The sequence below is a fragment of the Neodiprion pinetum genome, chromosome 7, assembly GCF_021155775.2.
Source record: "Neodiprion pinetum isolate iyNeoPine1 chromosome 7, iyNeoPine1.2, whole genome shotgun sequence".
Lineage (NCBI taxonomy): Eukaryota > Metazoa > Arthropoda > Insecta > Hymenoptera > Diprionidae > Neodiprion > Neodiprion pinetum.
The window spans coordinates 17,401,689-17,423,024 of NC_060238.1; the positions used below are offsets into that span (position 1 = coordinate 17,401,689).

Consider the following 21,336-nt stretch of genomic DNA (forward strand, 5'->3'; position numbering starts at 1 on the left):
CTCACTGTATTATTCAGTATACCAGTGATGGTTAATGCAATTTAAATAAATTATTCATTAATTTAGTACAGTAGAACCTGGATTATCCGAACCTCGATCATCCGAACACTCAATTATCCGAAAGTTGGCGCGAAAGATACATTTTTGCTCGCTGCCACCGCCGTGAGCAACAATGTATCTTTGTGAGAATTGCGGGCATGCAAAAACGCGTTACAGCCGTTCGTCAATATAAAATTGACGATTTTATAAAAAAAATATAAAAAAAGGTATTCGACTTTTTTCAGTCGTTAATACGTATGCCAAATTTTAATATATATGTATGTAATGTTTTTATGTAAAAAGGTGTTGTTTTTGATCTCGTCCCAAAAAACCCACGTTTCGATTATCCGAACTATTCTTGGTCCCAATTGGTTCGGATAATCGAGGTTTTACTGTAATGGTTAATGCAACTCGAATCAATTAATGAATAGTTTGGTAATTACCAATTGTGTTATCAACCATTGTCATTTATTCAAGTAATTACAAATCCTAGTTTCAATGCATTGCCCATTATTTTTGTAATGGATAATGCACTTTTTTTCAATTAATATTGTCGGAATCCTACTAAGTTTGCCTTGCGCCCGATCATAAGCGCCAATTCGTGCTGCGGTGACCGTGAGAACTAAAAACCGCCCAGCTGATAACGATCAATTTAAACCTGGAAGTACCCTGTCAAATAAAAGCCGTTATTACGAATACTCTTGACTCTTATGGCATACATATCGAAAGTAGCTGAGGGACACCGGAATTATTTTTGGCCCCTCTAAAAAATCCGTCATGCAAATTCGTGCGACTGAAGATAATTTTTCAAACTTTACATGGTGCGGTTATTCAATAGATATGGCTCAGGCTATTCCCAGAGCCAAATGTGAATTTTAGACATGTTTTCGCCTGATAAAAGTTACACAATAACGTTATGTTATAATTATAATTTGAGTAGTACGAGTTCGTAATGAATCAGATGTGACCTCATCACGGCCGGTCTGCGATCGGATGAAATGTGACGCACGCTCGCGTTTCACGCTTATCGCGGTCCGTCGAGCCCAGTTAATTTGGTTGATAGTAGAGTTTACGCTCTTCCTGTACACCTAGTGATAAACGACTGTCACGTCGAGCAACTACACACAAAACCATTTAACCGTGCCATCGATTCGGTAACCATACCTATAATTTCAAAATAAACACTTGCCATGCACTGGTGAGTAAACGGTACAATCTACGACAATAAATGAATAGTTATTCTCAATAGTGAAGAATTGTTTCGATTCAATTGCGGTTCAGTTCGTTTGTGATGGGCAACGATTATGACAATGATGAATCCTACCCGATTAGGTCATACGAAGATAATGATGATGATAATGAGAATGAAGAAGGATATTCAGGACTCGAGTTTTTCGTGAAAAAGGTTGCAGAAATTAGACGTATATTACCGTCACTTCGTAACATCAAAGTGGTACGTCCCCCTTTCGTTTACTTTTTCATTTTTGGTCCGTCATGTTGTATAGACTAGAGAATAATTACCACTGTCGAAAAAAATCACACAGCCGTAGCAGTTTTGGACAGCACTTAATTACATTCAAATTACAAATTCGAAAGTAATTTATAATCGAAACGAAATCAATTTTCAAAAATAATTGACATATTTTTCAAGTAAATTATAATTTTCAAACTACTTATTTCGAACCATTTCTAACACGTATGAGTAATAATGATTAGATGTGGTTCACTCGAGTACGTATGAAACAAATAATGAGGCTGAAACTAGTAAAGTTAACGTAACGAAACATTGAGGAAGAAAAATTACTATTCTGCAAGTTTATAGTGACTTTGAAGTAGCTAAGTCTTCAAAATATGCATAAGTTTTGTTTTATGACGATTTACTGCATTTCAGACATCCCTGCAATTGTGAAATAACAATTTTTTCGACAAGTAAATCATTACAATAAAGTTACTAACTTCAGCCTCATCACAAATACGGATATTCTGATCTACGGTGGAATAGATTTCGTTTCAATTATAAATTAATTTTCTAACTTGTACTTGATTCTGGCTTCAACGGTAAATTGGAATAATAATTTGCAACCGATTTCATTTCAATAATGTAAATTACTCTCTGATTGATTTTGTTTTCAAATAGAAATTGAAATTATAATTTGTAATTTGTATTTAATTAAGGCACAATACCACGATAAAAATGCGAAATCTTGCGTTTTGTTTGTTTTTTTTTTTTTTTTTCCTAAAGATGCATGTTTCAAGAGTGCCTCTCCAGATTTTATGAAGAAATTCGTAAAACTGAGGAAAATAAAGCATTTTCTGTGAAACAGTTTCGAGCACGTGACTATGGAGTTTAATTAAACTCCATTATTTGGAAACTGTCGCTGATAATATATTGCTTCTATACTTTTCAACGCTGGTTACATGGGCCTCATGAATGTATCGAAGGCATTAGACGTCAGAATCGGTGAGTTAATAAATTTAGTTTCACGTATGAATTATCCATCACTAAAACTTTGAACGCGTTTTTCTCAAAACTACCTTTTTCCAACCTGGTTGACAGCAAATAAAAAAAACTATACCTTTAATTTGTACGGGGCGTGTCATATCTATTCTACGAAAAGCTAGTCTCTATGGCAGCACGTGGGAAATTGTTTACCACAGGCCCACTTCTATTATTTTTTTTTACAACTCACTTTTTTCGCAATATTTGAAAAAAATGTAGTAGTCCGCCATTTTGTTAATTTTTTGCTACAGACCGCAACGTTTAGTTTATAAATATATATCTTTTCATCGTTTCCTTAAAAAAAATAACGAGAATACACACAATTTTCTGCCCATTATCGTGGTGTGGTGCTTTAATTAGAAATTCGCCCAACAATGCACGGTAGTCAGAATGATATACTTTAAATGTTTTGAAAAGTATAACAATAGCGAAATATTTTCGTAACACTGTAAAGATTCACTAACTATTATACAATTATACGGCAATACGATGTGGTGTAAGTGAGAGTAACGTTAAAAAAATGAATTTGTAGATATTTTGAATTTATCGCAATCCCACTCTGTCCGAACTTGCGATTTTACGTAGTTTTATCGGTATCATTTTTCATGTTCGCATTCACAGCGAATGTGACTGAAGTCGTCGAATAAAATATAAGACGTAATGCAGTTACACGTGCGTATTATGATTGGTCGACATAATCATACCAACATAATCATAGCGTGAAAACGCACGTGTAGCTAACCTCGCTGTGTCATAATATGGAAGTATGCATCGTAGTTGCGTCAGGTCATATGAACTGTTGACGAATGAAACTTTTTATCAATTAAATAAACAACGGGTAAAACATTCGTAATTGCCCGATGCTATTTTAATGCTATACATAACAAAAAAAAAAAACACTCAGACTGCTACGAGAGCAGTCTAGACTCACCTAGCATATGAATATAAAGTAAAGCATATTGCACACTTGAATAACTATGCTGTTTTCACAAGTACATTTTACATACCTAACTGTATTTTTATTTATCGATTCTAAATTAAATTAATTTTTCTCATCAACGCAAATTTATTTTCATTCGCTCTTTTGAGCCAAGTATAGATACACATTCCACCTCCTAATTCACGTTGTTGACACCAGTTGCATGTTACACGAATTGTAATAAATTTTACGATATTCATGCATAAAGTTGCGCATTTCGTAGTAAGAAACTTTTTTTTACAACTATCGGAAAAATGGGTAAACGAAAGGTTGATATATTTATTAAATTATAAGATTATACGTAATATCGTTGCGTATTGCAATACCAGTAGCGTTCTATGTTGTCTTCTTCCATAAATCTTATGAATTCTGTATTGCAAATTAAATCTATTTCAATGTTCCCGCCGGTCGGAAAATAACGGTTTTTTCCCCGAAAAATGGGACCACTTTCCGTTAGAGAAATCCGAGGGAGATTTATCCCCTTCTACTTAATGGTTTTGCGTGCGCAAAACAACAACGCTTCGTATAAACACAGCGTGTAAACAGAGGTTAGAGGTTAGCCATCGTTCTACATCACGGTCTTATAGACAGGTCTGGGCACTCCAAGCCCCTCCCTATATAAGGCAGCGTGACCGTCTTGAAGCCTGTGTTTCTCAATTTATGCACCAAAGACCGGAGCGCTGCCATCTCCGTGGCCGGTGTATGCGTACCAGTGTTGGGCAAAATTGTAATAAAAAATTAACAATTACAAATCACTAAGGATAATTTTTAATGACATCGAATTCCATTAAAATTATTTTCAGTAATAATAATTGAATCGGAGTTCAGTGAAATTACTTTTGATAATTGTATTTGACTCAGAGTCCATCGAAATTATTTCCAGTAATTGTAATTGAATTGGATTTCATTAAAATTACATTGAGTAATTTGAATTTAATCAAAGTTTATCAAAATTACTTTCAGTGATTGGAATTTAATCAGAAATCATTTCAATTATCCTCAGTGATTGTAATTAAATCAGACATTATTAAAATTCTTTTGAGTAATTGTAAACCACACGATGTGGTCCAATTGAATTTCTTTCTCTAACGTTATTCCTGTGAAATAATAACAAATAGACAAATAAATTTACTCCGTTTTTGGAGTATTCAAATGGTGTGATCGGAACGAGTCTTTTACAGTCAATATGTGAATGGGCTATGGTTACCAAAGTTTTTTGGGTAGCTGATCAAGGATTTCACATTACTTTGAAAAATTAATTTGTTTAAATAATTTGCTTGACCAGTCAATGTGAATATGTAAGCTCCATGAAGTTCCCGATGTTTTCGGAATTTGAAATTATGTTGAGAATTCGACATTACGTTTCCAAAGGTAATTTGTTTAAATAAATTATGAAAAACAATTGAAATTTGAAAAAAAAACATAATCATTTCCATTAATTGTAATGGATAACAGAAAAATTACAATTGTTCCAAGTAATTGTAATTAGTAGCAAAAAAATTACAATTTTTTCAAGTAATTTTAATTGACAACAAAAAAATTACAATTATTTCGAGTAATTGTAGTTGATAATCATAAAATTACAATTGTTTATACTAACTGTAATTGGTAAATCAAAATTTATAATTATTTCCCGCAATTGTAATTAGTTACTAAATATTACAGTTATTCACAGTAATTGTAATTTACGGGTAATGAAATGACGAAAGTAATTTCTGCTGCCCAATTCTGATGCGTACTAAGTAGGCCTCTCCCTCACTAGCGCTAGCGGCGAAAATTCACAACATCGGCTTCATTTTCAAGCACGGTTCTACAGCCGGAGTGCCCAGACCTGTTTATAGGACCGTGTTCTAGATTCAAGAGCAGGTAGGATTTTTTTTCGAGCCGAGATTTTCGAGGTCTGGATCTTTTTTCACAACATGATTGGTACAATTGTAAAACTGTGGCAAATCCTGTAATAATCGTACCTTGATTATCGCACCGTCCAGCATAATCGTAGCGTGTAGACCAGGCATAATACGCATAATTTTCCGGTGATGGTTTTGATGTATTGCAATATAAATAATTCGTCATATTCGTGCCAATAACGTGTGACGTGTGGAGCAGTTTCTCATCTTACCGTTCCGTATTTTTCCCGAGTGTTGAAATTAAGGAGAATATGATAAACCTCTCACTAGACAATATTCATCACGCATCATCTTGACTGAAATTTCTTTTCTCTCTTGCCAAATTTTTTTCATTGATAGAAGCAAAAAAAAAAAATCCGGCTCAAGTTTTTCAGTACTAATTTAGCTTTCTCTTTTAATCTCACTCCCTAGTTACACAATTTTTCTAATTTAGATTAAGGTAAAACTACTATCACTTTTCGAGAAAATAGGAACTTGTCTCATACTGAATGCTGTTTTTCTGCTGACCCTTTCAACACCAGTTGAAGTATAGTCATCTCTGAAAGTTGATGAAAAAAGCGACCTTAGTTTTTTATATTTCAGAAAAACTATGCGTCTTTCGATTTAAAATTTGAGAAAATACTCTTGCATCGATATCAAAAAAGAAAAATGATATTTTGAATTTCGTTATGGGCCCGGATTTAGTTAAAAACTTGCTATATTTTTTTTTTATGGGTGACTGAAATATTGTTTTCCATTGGCTAAGTATAGGAAAAAATATGATGTAATGTTTTTAATGATTTTATCGCTTTTGTAAGTTTATTTATATATAATTTGTCATACAAGATAACATTGCTAATTTAAACGTGCTTACGATTAAAGAAAAGATATCATAATACAACCCAGTCGAGTATACCCATTTAAATGTACCGGGCAAATATGAATTTATTCATATTATACTGCGTTGTACAAAATTATAATACTGATTTAAACCTAAAAAGGAACTCAAAACAACGCAGTCGAGTGTAACGATATGAGTTACCGGGAATTTATATCACGCTTATGCTTCAGAAACATCTCAACAATATTACATAAAAATATTTTCGCTATGTCGTCGTAAAAATGTTTCAGGTGATCAGAAAGATTGTGATGTTATTTAACATACATTTTTAAAAGTAAAAATTTCACAACAAAAACACGACTTTTTATTTTCTTTTTTTATTATTATATTTTGGTATGAAGGCGATAAAAAATTTCCACTTTTGCCTACAACTAATCAATCTCATTCGTATTTTTCGTCATCTTAATAAAGAAACCAATGAAATTCTCTAGAATTTGGACATTACGTTGGTTTCATATACTCTGGAATGCTCGATGATTCTGTACACCACGGTGAGTCTTAATATTTTTAAATGAAAAGTTCGAGGACCCCAAAACTACGATTGGGAATTTGTTATAAATCGTCTCTATAATACATTTTTCATCAACTTGAAATAATCCCCTGGGCCGTTTTTTTTTATTTCTTAAAAATTCGTCAAAATTGCTATGTATAATAACTTAAACGCTAAATAAGCTGGTTCATTCTTATGATACGAGTTTGAATAAATATTTAAGTAAGTTAAAGTACTTGCAAATCATTATTGTAATAGTAACATGAATATTTTATTCAAGTATTTTTCAACAATCACTAAAAACTAGCCATATTTATAAAATTAATAAAATAATTTTTTTTTTCATAATACATAACTCGAAAGTAATAGATTACAGAAAAATATTAAAATAGTTTGAAAGATTATTTACATTTTTTATTATAAAGTACAAGAATAATTCCGAGTAAGCAGGTAAATATATATACTACTATCGTCATTCGATGTAAAGAAAGGAGTAGCACGCATTCATTTTATGTAAACAAACCTAACGCTTTGGAAGATTATTTTGTTCGCTGTTGAATTATTATTTAAAGGTGCATTATTACTAACGATCGATAAAGTAAATAATTATCATATCGATAAATAGTAAAGTAGGATAAATATTCATGTTACTATTATAATAACGATTTGCAAGTACTTTAACTTACTTAAATATTTATTCAAACTCGTATCATAAGAATGAACCAGCTTATTTAGCGTTTAAGTTATTATACATAGCAATTTTGACGAATTTTTAAGAAATAAAAAAAACGGCCCAGGGGATTATTTCAAGTTGATGAAAAATGTATTAAAGAGACGATTTATAACAAATTCCCAATCGTAGTTTTGGGGTCCTCGAACTTTTCATTTAAAAATATTAAGACTCACCGTGACACGTATACGTTTGTACATTATTATTTGATGCACTTTGATTCTAAACTTTGCATTGTCGTTATATTTACTTCTACGTCCTATTCACAATGGAAAAAGTTCTCTTCAATTCGTATAATTTTTTTTTCACCAATTTAAAATAAAATCTGAATATAATTATATGAAAAAAATATGTGACTGTTTTTTATTTGGAATGTTTTTAAAGAACCAAAGTAATTCCAGAGTAATTTTTTGGTCAAAAACCGTTTTTAGCGTGATTATATCACTTATAAAAAAAATTTATAGGGGTAGAACACTGAATTTTTTAACCTATAAAACACACCAAATTTTTCAGACTTCGACAATGTTTCCGAATATTTGTTTTTAATGCGTATCAATCAATTGAACAAACAGTAATTCACGATATTCATAGCTACAACATTTTTCTGATAACGTGGTGTGTTTACGTAGTGATGGGGCTGAAATTAGTAACGTTAACGTAACGAAACATCAAGGAGAAAATCATTATTGTTTAACTTTGGAATGACTCTCAAGCAATTGGCTTTCCAAAATAACAGCATGTTTTTTCTATCATGTCAGTAACGATTTTTTCTAAACATACAACGTTAAAGTAACCTTACCAACTTCATCCTCATACATATTGACACTTCCATTACCTTTGTCTTTTTCTGGAGACAAGATTGTCATGCTTCCAAATTTTCCTCGAAAAATACCAGCTCGTAATGTTTCTGAAGCATAATGCATGTTCGATTCCTTGACCTTGTTCGAAAATCTACGCTGTTATTGCTGATACTGATTGTGAGTTTGGATAACGATTTCTTGACAAAAAAAGGAAATGCGTTAAAAGCTGACCTATCCTCAGTTTTCGTGGAAACTCAAATTTTCGATCAAGTTTGAAACTGTTCGAAACTTCAGATACAGTACATCTCATTGTAAACATCACTTTGATGAAGTGGGATACTTTTATTTTGCACTCCGTCATTTATGTATATCATATGTATGGCGCTTTATAACGTAATATATTTATTTATTTATTGAATGCAAAACGGTTAATTACCCAATACAGGTATACAAATCATTTTGGGCACAATTATGTTCGTAACGAAAAATAAAAATTCATGGATTTTTTAGTTTTAGTTTTTCTAAATTTATTTATTAATAACTTTTTTACAAACAGGTATTTACTTGAATGAAATAAATCAGTTATATCTTTATTTAGTTATATCTATACATCATAAATTTTTATACGATAACGTCGTGTACCTTTTCAGATTTGAGATAACACAATCCAAAAATACAGACTCTGATTTATATATTCTATCCACCCGCGGCAGTTTGAATTTTTTCTTCACGGCTTATATACCTTTGGCTTGATTTTTTTTTTTAAACGTGTAACTATGAAAAAGTTTGAATACTGCAGAAAATGAATTTTTGTTCTCGAGTTAACGACAGACGAAAAATGTGTCTCATGAACGGGAAACATACACTCGTCCAAGCACCGATGCAAATTTAAAAACTCCTGGTTGTGGTTACTGCGCAGTCTTCTTCAACTGTTTTCATTTTTTACGACGGCCGTAAACAAAGTATAGTTCCGAGTAGAAAATGAAAATTAGTTTTGTAGCTTTGATCAGAAAATTTAGTATGTGTTTTGGATTATGGTTACTCGTGCAGGGATAACTAGATTTTTTCGTAACTTTTGCTATAATTTGATGACGGTGCAGCCATTCGTTTATGTTGAAGCCTAAAAGTAGGAGCAAATTGAACAATTTGATTGAATGTCAAAGCCCGGAAAATGTAGTACCGGCAACTATAAACGCACCAAATAGTTACTGGCACCACATTTTCTTGTAACTCCAACAAAATTTGAACTATTATTGTAACTATACCCATTTCACTAGAGTTTCCTAGTAACTACAACAAATGGCATTATTCTCATTGTGATTGGAAATGATTCTCGAGATCTCAAAATGTGAAAATGCAATGAAAGGTTGAAATTATTTTAATCAGGCTGACAATGAATATAATAATAGTTTTCCTCTCTTTTCCAGCAGAAAGTTAAAACACACGGTAGTCGTACGGTGAGTCATTTTATGACGTGGGAAATTGGTATTAGTTTATATTTTATATCTTATATCTTGAAAGATTACTTTAGAGAACTAGTACAAGGGTGTGGTGAAAACAAGGGCGTAGCTTCACCATTAAGATCATGGAGTAGTCCTACCTTACCGAGCGATTTGAACCCTTTCCGTTCGGTTGTTTATTTCATATAGGAAGAAAAAGACTCGATCGGTAAAGGTAGGAGTTCTACGTGATCTTAACTCAATGATTAAATTGCTCCTCACGATTATTTCTCATCTCGTGTTAGAGCTGTTTAACCATGTACCTCGAAGTTTTGAATTTAATTTGTTAAAGTATTCTCTGTAGCAAAGAGCTAATTTTTTAAAACTTCTCTCTCGGATTGTACGTACGGTAATCCATGGCAGCCTTTGTGAAAATGTCAGCATATGGATAATACCGTTTTTACAATAAGTTTACAAATTTTTTTTCGATAAGGGCTAGAATTGAAATATCAAATGGAAGTAGGAAGACGGTAAAGAGACTATAAGGTTGCTATAAAAAATGTGAAATATAAGTGCCAGCAGGCAACGGTATTGGGCACATTTTAATTACAAATTACCTTTTAATTACAAGTAACGCGTATAATTAAATTACATTTTAATTACAAATTGCATATGTAAATGATTACTTACTTTCACAAAATAGATGACAAATAACATTCTTGTTTGTAATTTGAAAAAATCGAAATACAAATTACGTTTGCTTCACGTAAGTTGGTTGAAATAAAAGGCAATGTACGTCTCAACTTTGTATTCGGGACAGAATGAAACACAAATTAGATTTGTGGTTAATGTTGAACTTCGGTCTAGTTACCATATTCGCAAGTAATTATTGATATTCTTATTCGGATCGGTCATAATTTTCAAATTTGAATGACAACCACATCAGATACAAACACAGTTTTTTATCATCTACAATTTTGCCCATCTGCACTGGTAGTGAGAAAAAAACAATTATCTTGATATTTACGAAATAAAAATATGTACGTATTCCGTACAGATTATAATATAAATTCTCATCTAATGTACCAAGGATATTTGGAATAAGATATTTCGTGAATGTTGAAAATGCTGTGGACGAAAAAAATGCTATAGACTGATGAAAGAATTGCAAATGCGCAAATGTTTTCTTGATATTTTACTGTGACTGTGCTTCATGAACTTTTTAAAATTCCGGCGAAAGTAATACAATTTTTTTTTATCATACTGACTTACAATTAACAAGTTTAATCCAATAATCACGAAAGCGGAAACAATTAAAACCTTGGTGTTGGAATCTCAGACTTGTGGCTTTCTCATTTCCTACTTCTTAAAAATATCCTATCGAGTTTCCTGCTTGACACTCATTATCGCAATATTGTGTTGGATAAAGCGTTAGTAAAGCTCGCCACTTTCAAGTAAGCTGACGTATAAAGCTTGCAGGGCATTAAAAAGTTTGCAGAAAAGCACAAGTTTTCATTGCATTTTAAATTCGAAGAAAAAAAAAAAAAATTGATTTGCCGATATATAAATACTCTTGATTTTAAAATACAGTGCGAGAAAAGTTGCTAAGCTTTAGAGATTGTAACAACAATACAAAGCCATTTCAAACGCTGAAATGAATCAGAGGACGTATACATCGAATTGTGGGAACTATCGCCTCAAAAACTATCTTCAGCATGGAACAGCCGATTTGAAAATAAACTCTATCTACAAATCGAATAACAACTATCCAAAATTGGACTCTGCGCCTACTTACGTTTCGGCGATAACTATTAAAGGTCCACAGATCACGGACACAAACAAAAAATATTCCTGGCAGAAAAGCCCGACTATCAATCGCCAGTATAACAGAACCATATCTGACGAAGTGAATCACAATACGAGTGCACCTTCATGTACCACCTATCGTCAATCCGCGTCCGGAAATATACGCCCAACTCACATAACTTACGACGACAAGCCTCGCACCACTCATGGAAACTACATTGGAAAACCATACTATAACGTAGGCAAAAATTATACCGACAAACGATTCATCAACTTTTGGCCAGCGTTTTAGGGTTCAAGTTTTGATATGGTCGCAGTTTGGATGTGTTACAGTGCATATTAACAATGAGATGCTAACGAGGGATTTTTATCTTGGTATCCAAGGTTAATGATAAAAAATATCCATAGATGTTAACATTTCAGCCCTCTGGTGGGGGCCCTACTCAGAACTATAACATTTATTGAACATACTTTGTATTATACATAATGCATTTGACAACAGCCAAAAACAAAAAGCGAAGAACCACTTTGGCCATCTGACACAATAATTATCGAGATCTGTAAGACAGACGACGTCTTAGGCTTACACGCAAGATATGATGTTGAATAAGAGATATTGGTTTTGTTTAAATTTAAAATGCATGAGTAGGTTCAGCGATTGACCGTAAGTGGTATCCCTGTACGTCAAATTAGCGAGTATACCATTGGTTTTTAATTGTTTATTTTATTTTTAACGCCTATTGGTTCTTGATAATTACTAGGCCGGATGGCAAAACTGGTTCCTCGTTTTTTGTTTTTGACTGTTATCAAATGGATTTTGTATAACGTTAGTTACGTTCAATGAATGTCATAGTTGTGAGGAGAACCCTCACCAAAGGTTTGAAATGTTATCATCTATGGATGTTTTTTTATAATTAACCCTTGTTTACCACACTTCTGGAGAATCACATGCTTGACACACTGGGGTCGTTTGTACCCCAGTGAGAAAAATTCTTACGTTGAACAATAACACCCCTAGTGAGAAAAACTTATTGTCAGCAATTTCTCATAATTTTGCTTTTAGTGATTCTTAGAAGTTCAATATGTGTTTTTCTGGATATTGTTTAGACAAGTTTTGCATTATTTCTGGAAAAATTCGAATTAATTCTCTACAGAATTTCCGACACAAACTGACCTAAGTCGAGTTCTACATTAGAATCGAATGAATTTGCAAAGGACTTCTCAAAGTCTCTACAAACCACTTTCTATTGATAATCTTTAAAACTCTGAGTTTTCATCCTTCTGACCGTTTCCGATAAAGTCAAGCTGCAGTTTAGAATCAATTTCTAGAGAATGAATATTTTTTTAGAACTTCATTTTGTACTACAAATCTGCAAGGATATGAGTTCTGGTGTTTCTGCATGTTTTTCGACGATAACATGTTATGAAAAACTAAGGAAGATTTGTAATAGAAATTATAATTTCTTGGGGAAACAGTTGAAATTAATGGTTCTGAAATGTAAAGCCTAAAAAATCTGAACCAACGTGTCTGTGAAAGAGTATTTTCAATAAGACTACAATCATAAAAACTTTTTCAAACATTTTCAAGTAATATCAAGGTTTTTTAACAAATCCATTGAAATTAATTTACAGCATAATGCATGTAGAAGTTAAGTGTTAATTAAGCTAATTGTAAATCTAGAGAAGTTTAAAAAATATAATACTTCTTGAAAGAAAGCAAGAATATAAACAATTTCGTATTATTTTGTAATTCTTTCGTAACTATCGTTAAAATATTGACTTATACCTCTGTTGTGTTGTTCATAGCTCGGAGAAAGAGGCTCAGGTATCAGAGCACAAGGAACAGTTCAAGATTTTAACCAGCTGAGGCAGGAATGTTTATCGAATGGAACACTGTTCGAAGACCCCGAGTTCCCGGCACAAGATGATTCCATATATTTTTCGAGAAGACCCGACCGCTACATCGAATGGAAACGTCCAATGGTAAGGATGAACAAATAACAAAGATTAACAAAATAAAAAATTTTTTTTTGATTTTTTATGTAAATAAGTAAATTTTTAATCTGTACATTGAATAATAACCAACGTCTTCATTTAATATTCACAAAATTTGCTTTTGTCTTTTTTACGTTGATATGTAACACCGCTGAACACGAATTTCGAGTCTGGGTTCTAGATGTCAAATTTTTATTTCTTCCACGTAACTAATGAAAGGAAAACTAATTTTAGTAAATAATGTCTAGATTTGTAGAAACCACAACGATATTTCGGATTTTACCAAAAATTACCTAGTTTCTCAAACATTTATTGCATGTGACAATTAAACAAACTTCAGCTTCGCATTTAAATTTTTAAATAAAAGTGATTTAAATGCGACATTGAAGTTTTTTTAAATTGTTATTTACAATAAACGATTGAGAAAATAGGTCAAATTTCTTAAAATTCAAAACATCGTTCTGGTTTCTACAAAAGGAAACTATATCTAAGACAACTAGTTTTTCTTTCATTAGTTACGTGGAAGAAATCAAAATTGGACATCTAGAACCCAGACTCAAAATTTTTGCTTGAACTTCCAATGGTGTTTCTTCGGCCCAAAATTTGGAACTTCCGATGCTGGGTTCCATCCATTGGGTCTTTCTCGCTCAATTTTCAATAGAATTAGGTTGCAGAAGATCTGGAATTCGAACTTCACTATATGGCTTTGAAATAATAATAAACCCGATGCAGTTCAATCTATAAGAGTTTTTCATCGAATTGAAAATAGAGGACAATGAACATTAATATTTATGGCAAAAATACATAACAGGTTTCCTTTATTACGGTAGTTCACTCATCAAACTGCTAATTTGATCAATTTTAACCGGACTGAAGAGAAACCCAATGGATGAAACTACACACCAGAACTTTTCCATTTTGAACCGTAGAAACACCCCTTAAAGTTCCAGCAGAATCCGTGATCCGGAGGCCTGACACTCTCGATGTCAGTGACAGGTCACAAATTAGCGAGGCAGTGTCTCGTACCATGTATCGGAAGTCTCGATTAGTCAAGCTTGATTAAAAACTGAAATTTTTGCTTTTATTCCCATTTCGGACAACAAACAAAACATAAGCACCAGTAAAATATATAGCCCCAAGTTCATCGTTTCATGCTTCTGGCTAGCTTACCAAGATTTATTTAATCCTCAAGACTATCATATTTTAGTTTTCAATCAATCTTGATGGATAGAAATTTCAGGTAGATCGTGTATCACAAGAATTTTGTGCTGCGTTCTTTCTCCTGTTTCACCAATCAAAGACACCTATAGGTAATGAGTTCACTTATTTTCAGGAAATTGCACACGACCCACAACTATTCGTTGAGGGGTTTTCACGGTTTGATGTACAACAGGGCGAGCTTGGTGATTGCTGGCTCATCGCAGCTGTTGCCAATCTTACACTACATCCAAATTTATTCTTTCAAATTGTACCCGAAGATCAAAGCTTCGAAGACAACTATGCAGGGATATTCCATTTCAGGTATAATTTAGCATCTGACATGTTACACCATTCATATTGCATCTAAACTGTTTGTGATCGCATATTTTCATTTACTATCCAAATCCAAATAATAATTCTATCAAGGTGCGTGGGATCTTTTTAAAGATAAACGGGTGATATTGTCTCGATGGAAAGTTGCGGAAGAAGAAAAATGTGTTTTACAAAATCTCTGGCAGTGTGTATTTGTGGATGTGCGAAGTTGGCAGTCCAAATTAAAAATTCAATAAAAATGATGTGTGTGCTAACTCTTCCCGAATGAGTTCTGGAGTTCTCGACTATTTTCAAAAATAGTTCTGTTTAATTATTAATGAAAAATTTTGACTTTTCGAGGGGCCAACTTTACAAAGCACCCCATTTCGGAAAAAATCGAGCAAACTATTGTTTTGAACTGCTTGATATTTTTCTGAGTCTAAATATCAAAAAAATGGCAGTCTCAAAGGATTAGGTTTTCCCAATTTTCACAGCTACATGAATTCATTTTTTGATCAATCCCAGGTTTAGTAATATCCTTCAGAATTTCTAAATTCGTCAAGTTTTTTCTGAATTTATTGAATTTAAAATTTAATAAACATATTGAAAACAAGAATAGCTGCATCACCAACGTAGCCAATTTGCTATGATGACAGTTGAAGGTCCAATGTAGTACAAAAGTTTTTCAAACGCGAAAATTTGCAGAATGTAATTACAAATCAGTATTTAATATTGTCGTAAAGATATAACAATGTCAACTATTTTTTTCAAACAGCAACTTCTTTTCGTCGTAGTTCTTTCCATTTGCTCAATATATCATCTATCATGATACATACCACGCCAGTTGATATATCTAAAACGATTTTTACCAGTACACTTTACAAACAAATTGACAATTGATGATGTTTCTAGTAAAATAACAATTGGAATAGAAAAATTGTAGAAATTGCCAGTACTGATTTTTTCAATGTCGTTTTGGCAACGTGACTTCAAGTACTCTGGCTACTGGAGACAGCGCTCTTATTTTTTCAAATTCGTATCGCCGATTAAAAAAATCAGTAGAAAGTGTTTTATGCAATGTACGGAAAATTTTGGGGACTAAATAACTATCGGGCACTCTAGTCAACATAGCATTTTTCTCGAAATGGGGTACTTCGTGTTATTGAACCCCCCAAAAGTTATAATGGATTTTTCAGTAATAATTGAAAAGAATTATTTTTGAAAATCGTTCAGAAATCCAGAACTCTTTCGGAGAGAGTCAGCACACTCATAATTGTTAGTAAATTTTGAATTTGGATTGCCAACTTCACACATTCGTATTTGTACCAATGATAGTGAACACACATGGAATAACATCCTCATTGCGTAATAAAAATGAGTCTGAGCAACTTGAAATAACACAAGCTAGGTTATCAAAAATTTGAGTAGAGTTACAGTATATATATATAAAATTTTTCAACTTTCCGATTGTGAGTGCTTTTGGGCTTACTTAGAGATATTCTTCAAAAATTCGACGGATAATGATCTCTCAAGTAGGTAAAAATCGATTGGTATAAGTACAAATGTTCGCGAATAACTATATTTGTGCTCCATAACTATCGCAATGTAAGACTTCTTGAATGTTTTTCAGACTGTTTGTAGGGATCTGGCTAGCTATTGTAAATTGAACTCAATTACATTATAATCAGATAAAAAAGACCAGACCTTCATCATTTTGAACGTTTTAATTTTAAAATCTTTTCTCAGATTGTTGATATGTCAGCTTGTGTTATTTGAATTTGTTCAGAAGCATTCCTGTTTCATAGAAGGGATGTTGTTTTATTCAGGTTCACCATTATTGACACAAAAAACACTGTTGGAGGTTTATTTAACGCTTCGGTTTCCATTTACCGAAATTTTGATTTAGACGGGATGGCTCATTCACCGTAATAGGGTGCTATCAGTTTTTACAGATCGAGCAAGATATCACTTCTTTTTACCAAAATAAAAAGGTCCAAAAACTTTTTTGTATCATGCGAGTTTACGTCCAATAAATGTATTCCTGCAATGAGTGGTAATTTTGATTTTTTCAATTGCTTTCTGCACTTAGATTTTGGCAGTACGGAAGATGGGTGGATGTAGTCATAGATGATCGCCTGCCGACTAGTCAAGGGAAATTGATGTTTTTACATTCAGCTGAAAATAACGAGTTTTGGAGTGCACTGCTTGAGAAAGCCTACGCGAAGCTTCATGGTTCATATGAAGCTTTAAAGGGAGGAACGACATGTGAAGCTATGGAAGACTTTACCGGAGGAGTAACAGAGCTGTACGAAATGAATGAAACACCGCCAAACTTGTTCAATATTCTACTCAAAGCTTATGAAAGAAACTCATTAATGGGTTGTTCACTGGAGGTAATGGACAAAAGCGAAATTTTAATCTTGTGAAGATGATCTAAACATTCACACACGAATCTTTCAGCCGGATCCAAACGTATTAGAAGCTGAAACGCCAGAAGGTTTAATCAGAGGACATGCCTATAGTATTACACGAGTCAAGTATGTTGATATCATGACACCAAATCAAGTAGGAAAAATTCCTTTATTGAGATTGAGGAACCCATGGGGTAACGAGGCTGAATGGAACGGACCTTGGAGTGATCAGTGAGTATATGTCATGCAAAAAATCTTGCAATGTAGATAAAAAAAATAATCTAAAAGTTATCACAGAGATACGAATTAAATTAGAGATTTTAAATAGGCTGCAAAACCTTGTGCACATTTGCATATTTTTTTTTTATGCATTCTGCCGTATTCTAAATCTATCAAAAATGTACAAATATCTGGGTTGCAACACTTCAATGAATAATACTTAGAGCGGCTATTGGAATTTAAGATTTCTTGAGGAGGTAACCACTCCTAAAGAGAAGTGTGTACTTCGTAAAAAAATGTCCTGTGAAGTCACTTGAAGTCATCCAGTTCTTTAGAGTTTAGAAGTCCTCAAATCTGGTGTACAACCAACTAATTCGGGAATAGTTACCCCTCGGACTTTTCTTGATGTGTTAATAGCGTACAGTACTAGAATCAAAACATAGAACGATGCATGAAGTTTTACCAATTATCGATGTGAGCGTTACAATACGAGGCCTGAAATTGAATACAAAATAACCGCGAATATTTAGCTACCCCATCAGCCACACAGGCGGCCGAGAATATACCATGTACTTTTCATAATCAGATTGAAGGATATAAATGAACATTATTTGTAATATTATCCCGATGAATAGATAGATAGATAGATAGATAGATTTCATATGAGATGACCACCATTGGCGTGTCACTGTTCTTCTAATGCGAACTTCAGTATTCATATGTCATAGAGATTGAGAATCAGCATATGATCATAGTTTTGGTTAATTTCAGGCTGTATTTTTTACGGAAGTCAACCTGCAGCAATTATAGTGCAAGTGCATTGTGTTATTGTCGTGACAAACAATAAGTAATATCTGCTTCATTGTAAGAATGCCATAGTTTTTATGCTTGTAACGTTGCCAAGAAATCTGATTAACATAATTGAAATTATGTGTCCTGTAGATCACCTGAATGGAGGTTTATTCCTGATCACGAGAAAGAGGAACTGGGATTAACATTCGATGTAGATGGTGAATTTTGGATGTCTTTACAAGATTTCAAGCATCACTTCACACGGCTTGAGATCTGTAACTTGAATCCGGACTCTTTAACAGACAGTGATCTCAGCGCTGGTAAAAAAAAATGGGAAATGAGCATATTTGAAGGGGAATGGGTACGCGGAGTAACAGCTGGTGGATGCCGTAACTTTTTAGGTACCTTGCCAAACAATCATTACTATTGGAAAATATCATCATAACATCAGAACCTAATTGTTCGCATTATTCTATCACCAGATACCCTAAGTGTTTAATTTCAATGGAGGCAAATCTTAATTCTTAGGGTTTCAAATTACTCATGTTGCATAAATTATTTAAACATAAACAATAATCTACAGGTTCTACCATCCACAGGCGAAATAACTGGTCAGCCTGGTTGCATTACTTTGATTTTTTTACACCATACAGTGACAATCCCCATAATTAAAAAAGCCTATGCAAAAGATCGTTAAGTTTCAAAACCTGACGATGGATGACATTTGTTAAAGCGAATTTCTTAACTATTTTTAGAAACCTTTTGGCACAACCCCCAGTACCGTATAACATTAGAATACCCGGATGAAGATGATGACAAATGCACGGTTATCGTAGCATTGATGCAGAAAAATCGTAGGGCACAAAGACAGATGGGTGCTGATTGTCTGACAATTGGCTTTGCCATGTATCGTGTAAGTTTTAATTGGCTATGTTTGAAAAATTTGAGGAAAGTATCTCACATATTGTTGGAAGAATGTGAGTAATGACTTTTCAATCCGTTTTTTTCAGCTGGAAGATCCCGACAGATTACCAAAGCCGTTAGATGTTAATTTCTTCAAGTACAACGCCTCGGTAGCTCGATCTCCGTCATTCATTAACCTTCGTGAAGTTAGCTGCCGATTCAAGTTGCCGCCTGGTGTTTACTGCATTGTTCCCAGTACTTTTGATCCGCATGAAGAAGGCGAATTCTTATTGAGAGTATTTTCTGAAAATCAGAACAACATGGAGTGAGTCATGAAAACACAGTCAATAACGAAATTGGCAATTTTTCTGCAACTTACGAGTTAATGAAACATCAAAGATGATGCTGATTTTACATATTATATTATAGTTCTGAATTCTGATTGCAGGGAAAATGATGAACAAATTGGTATCGGCGAAGTCGATGATAGGGTATGTGATATAGAGTTTTGTTTTCTGAAATCAAATAACAACAGACGTGTATAGATTATCTAAGAACATGCATGAAAGCGTAAACAATTAACTTGAGTTGTTTGGACATTAATATTTCAATTTTAAATATTAATTGATAACGCTAACTAATCGACAAAAGAGTCACTTTTAATTTTGCTTAATATTCACTTAATATCCTCTGACTGAATATTGATCGGACAGAATCGTACTTAAGTTTTCAATTTTCTAATGTATCAAGAATATTGCTATTACAGATAACAGTCAAATTTCCTGTTCCAGTCTATAAACCTTATAGGTGTGCAGCATACTTCACAAGTCATATGTGAATACTGCTACGTAGTGAAACACAGCCAATGCAAATCACGTAGAGACTCTGCATGTTTGTGGAAGAAATAGTAGTACTAACAATCACAAAAATATATATCTGAACAAGGCTGGTAGAAACTCATTCTGCTCACTTTCCATACGTTTTAACGAAATATGAATTTTTCTTACCTCGAAAATATTTGTTGTTTAATAAACTATCTAGGGTATTCCGCTTTTACAAACAAAAGAAAAGAGTTTAAAATGTAACACTTTTGCAATTATTACCTCACGTTATTCTAATCAGCATGAAAAGTTAGAGAATATTCCCTTATTACACTCGCTTTGGGCCTGAAGTACTATGACAATCCAATGGAAATCTTCAGTTAAAGTCATGGAGTACTCCTACCTTTACTGACCGAGTAAAATTACCCTTTTCCTTCCTATGTTAAAGATACGATTTTCAAGGAAAAACTTTTATTTCTCAGTTCTACCAGCCCTTCGGCATTGTCAATATTATAATTGTGTGGGAACTAAGTGATATACTGTCACTAATCACTAATCACGGGTTGCACGTTTGTGTCGCTTGGCTTTTAGGTCAATAACCATGGTAAAGAAAGGCCAGAAGGGCAAGAAGATACAGTAAGTATTATTATTGAAGAGAAAGTAATTTTTAGAGGAAAGGTTATTACACAGTGACCAATTAAAATATTCGTCGAAATTTATTAAATTTCTACTTTGCACCTTGCACGAGCACAAGAATGAGTATAACTTAGTTGAAATGTATAGATGTAACTAAAACTGATGTATAGTGTAAGTGTATACTTTGTTTTAGTTGTACTTTACACACAAGACAATCGTGATGATTTTTCCTTCAGGTAAGAGATCAGCCTGAGCCTGATAGAAACGAGGAAAAAGTACGAGAGTTCTTCAGAAAACTTGCCGGTGATGATATGGAAGTCGATTGGATGGAACTGAAAGAAATCTTGGACTTCGCTATGCGCAAAGGTTTGTATCACAGTTAATCTTTATGTACAAAAATATTGAAAGTGTGCTTGTTGGTGGATATTCATATTGTTGAAAGGGATGATGGACTATCATTATGCATACATTATATGT

At 33.3% G+C, this 21,336-nt stretch overlaps 1 protein-coding gene across 9 annotated transcripts in view; it reads left to right on the forward strand.

Moving 5' to 3' along the window:
* Positions 1 to 11,230: 11,230 nt before the first annotated feature.
* Calpb (calpain-B) overlaps positions 11,231 to 21,336 on the forward strand; it is a 30,337-nt gene continuing 20,231 nt past the window's right edge. For 3 of the 9 annotated variants that reach the window (XM_046635678.2, XM_046635680.2, XM_046635677.2), the window contains exons 1-11: positions 11,233 to 11,808; positions 13,377 to 13,553; positions 14,899 to 15,086; positions 17,167 to 17,470; positions 17,538 to 17,719; positions 18,650 to 18,900; positions 19,255 to 19,412; positions 19,510 to 19,727; positions 19,851 to 19,893; positions 20,815 to 20,859; positions 21,096 to 21,225. In XM_046635678.2, coding sequence (XP_046491634.1) covers positions 11,419 to 11,808; positions 13,377 to 13,553; positions 14,899 to 15,086; positions 17,167 to 17,470; positions 17,538 to 17,719; positions 18,650 to 18,900; positions 19,255 to 19,412; positions 19,510 to 19,727; positions 19,851 to 19,893; positions 20,815 to 20,859; positions 21,096 to 21,225 — 2,086 coding nt within the window. In that variant the 5' untranslated portion in view covers positions 11,233 to 11,418. Of the gene's footprint in view, positions 11,809 to 13,376; positions 13,554 to 14,898; positions 15,087 to 17,166; positions 17,471 to 17,537; positions 17,720 to 18,649; positions 18,901 to 19,254; positions 19,413 to 19,509; positions 19,728 to 19,850; positions 19,894 to 20,814; positions 20,860 to 21,095; positions 21,226 to 21,336 lie in introns of all 9 variants that reach the window. The other 6 variants (XR_011177689.1, XM_069137989.1, XM_046635690.2 and 3 more) reach the window with 5 other exon arrangements.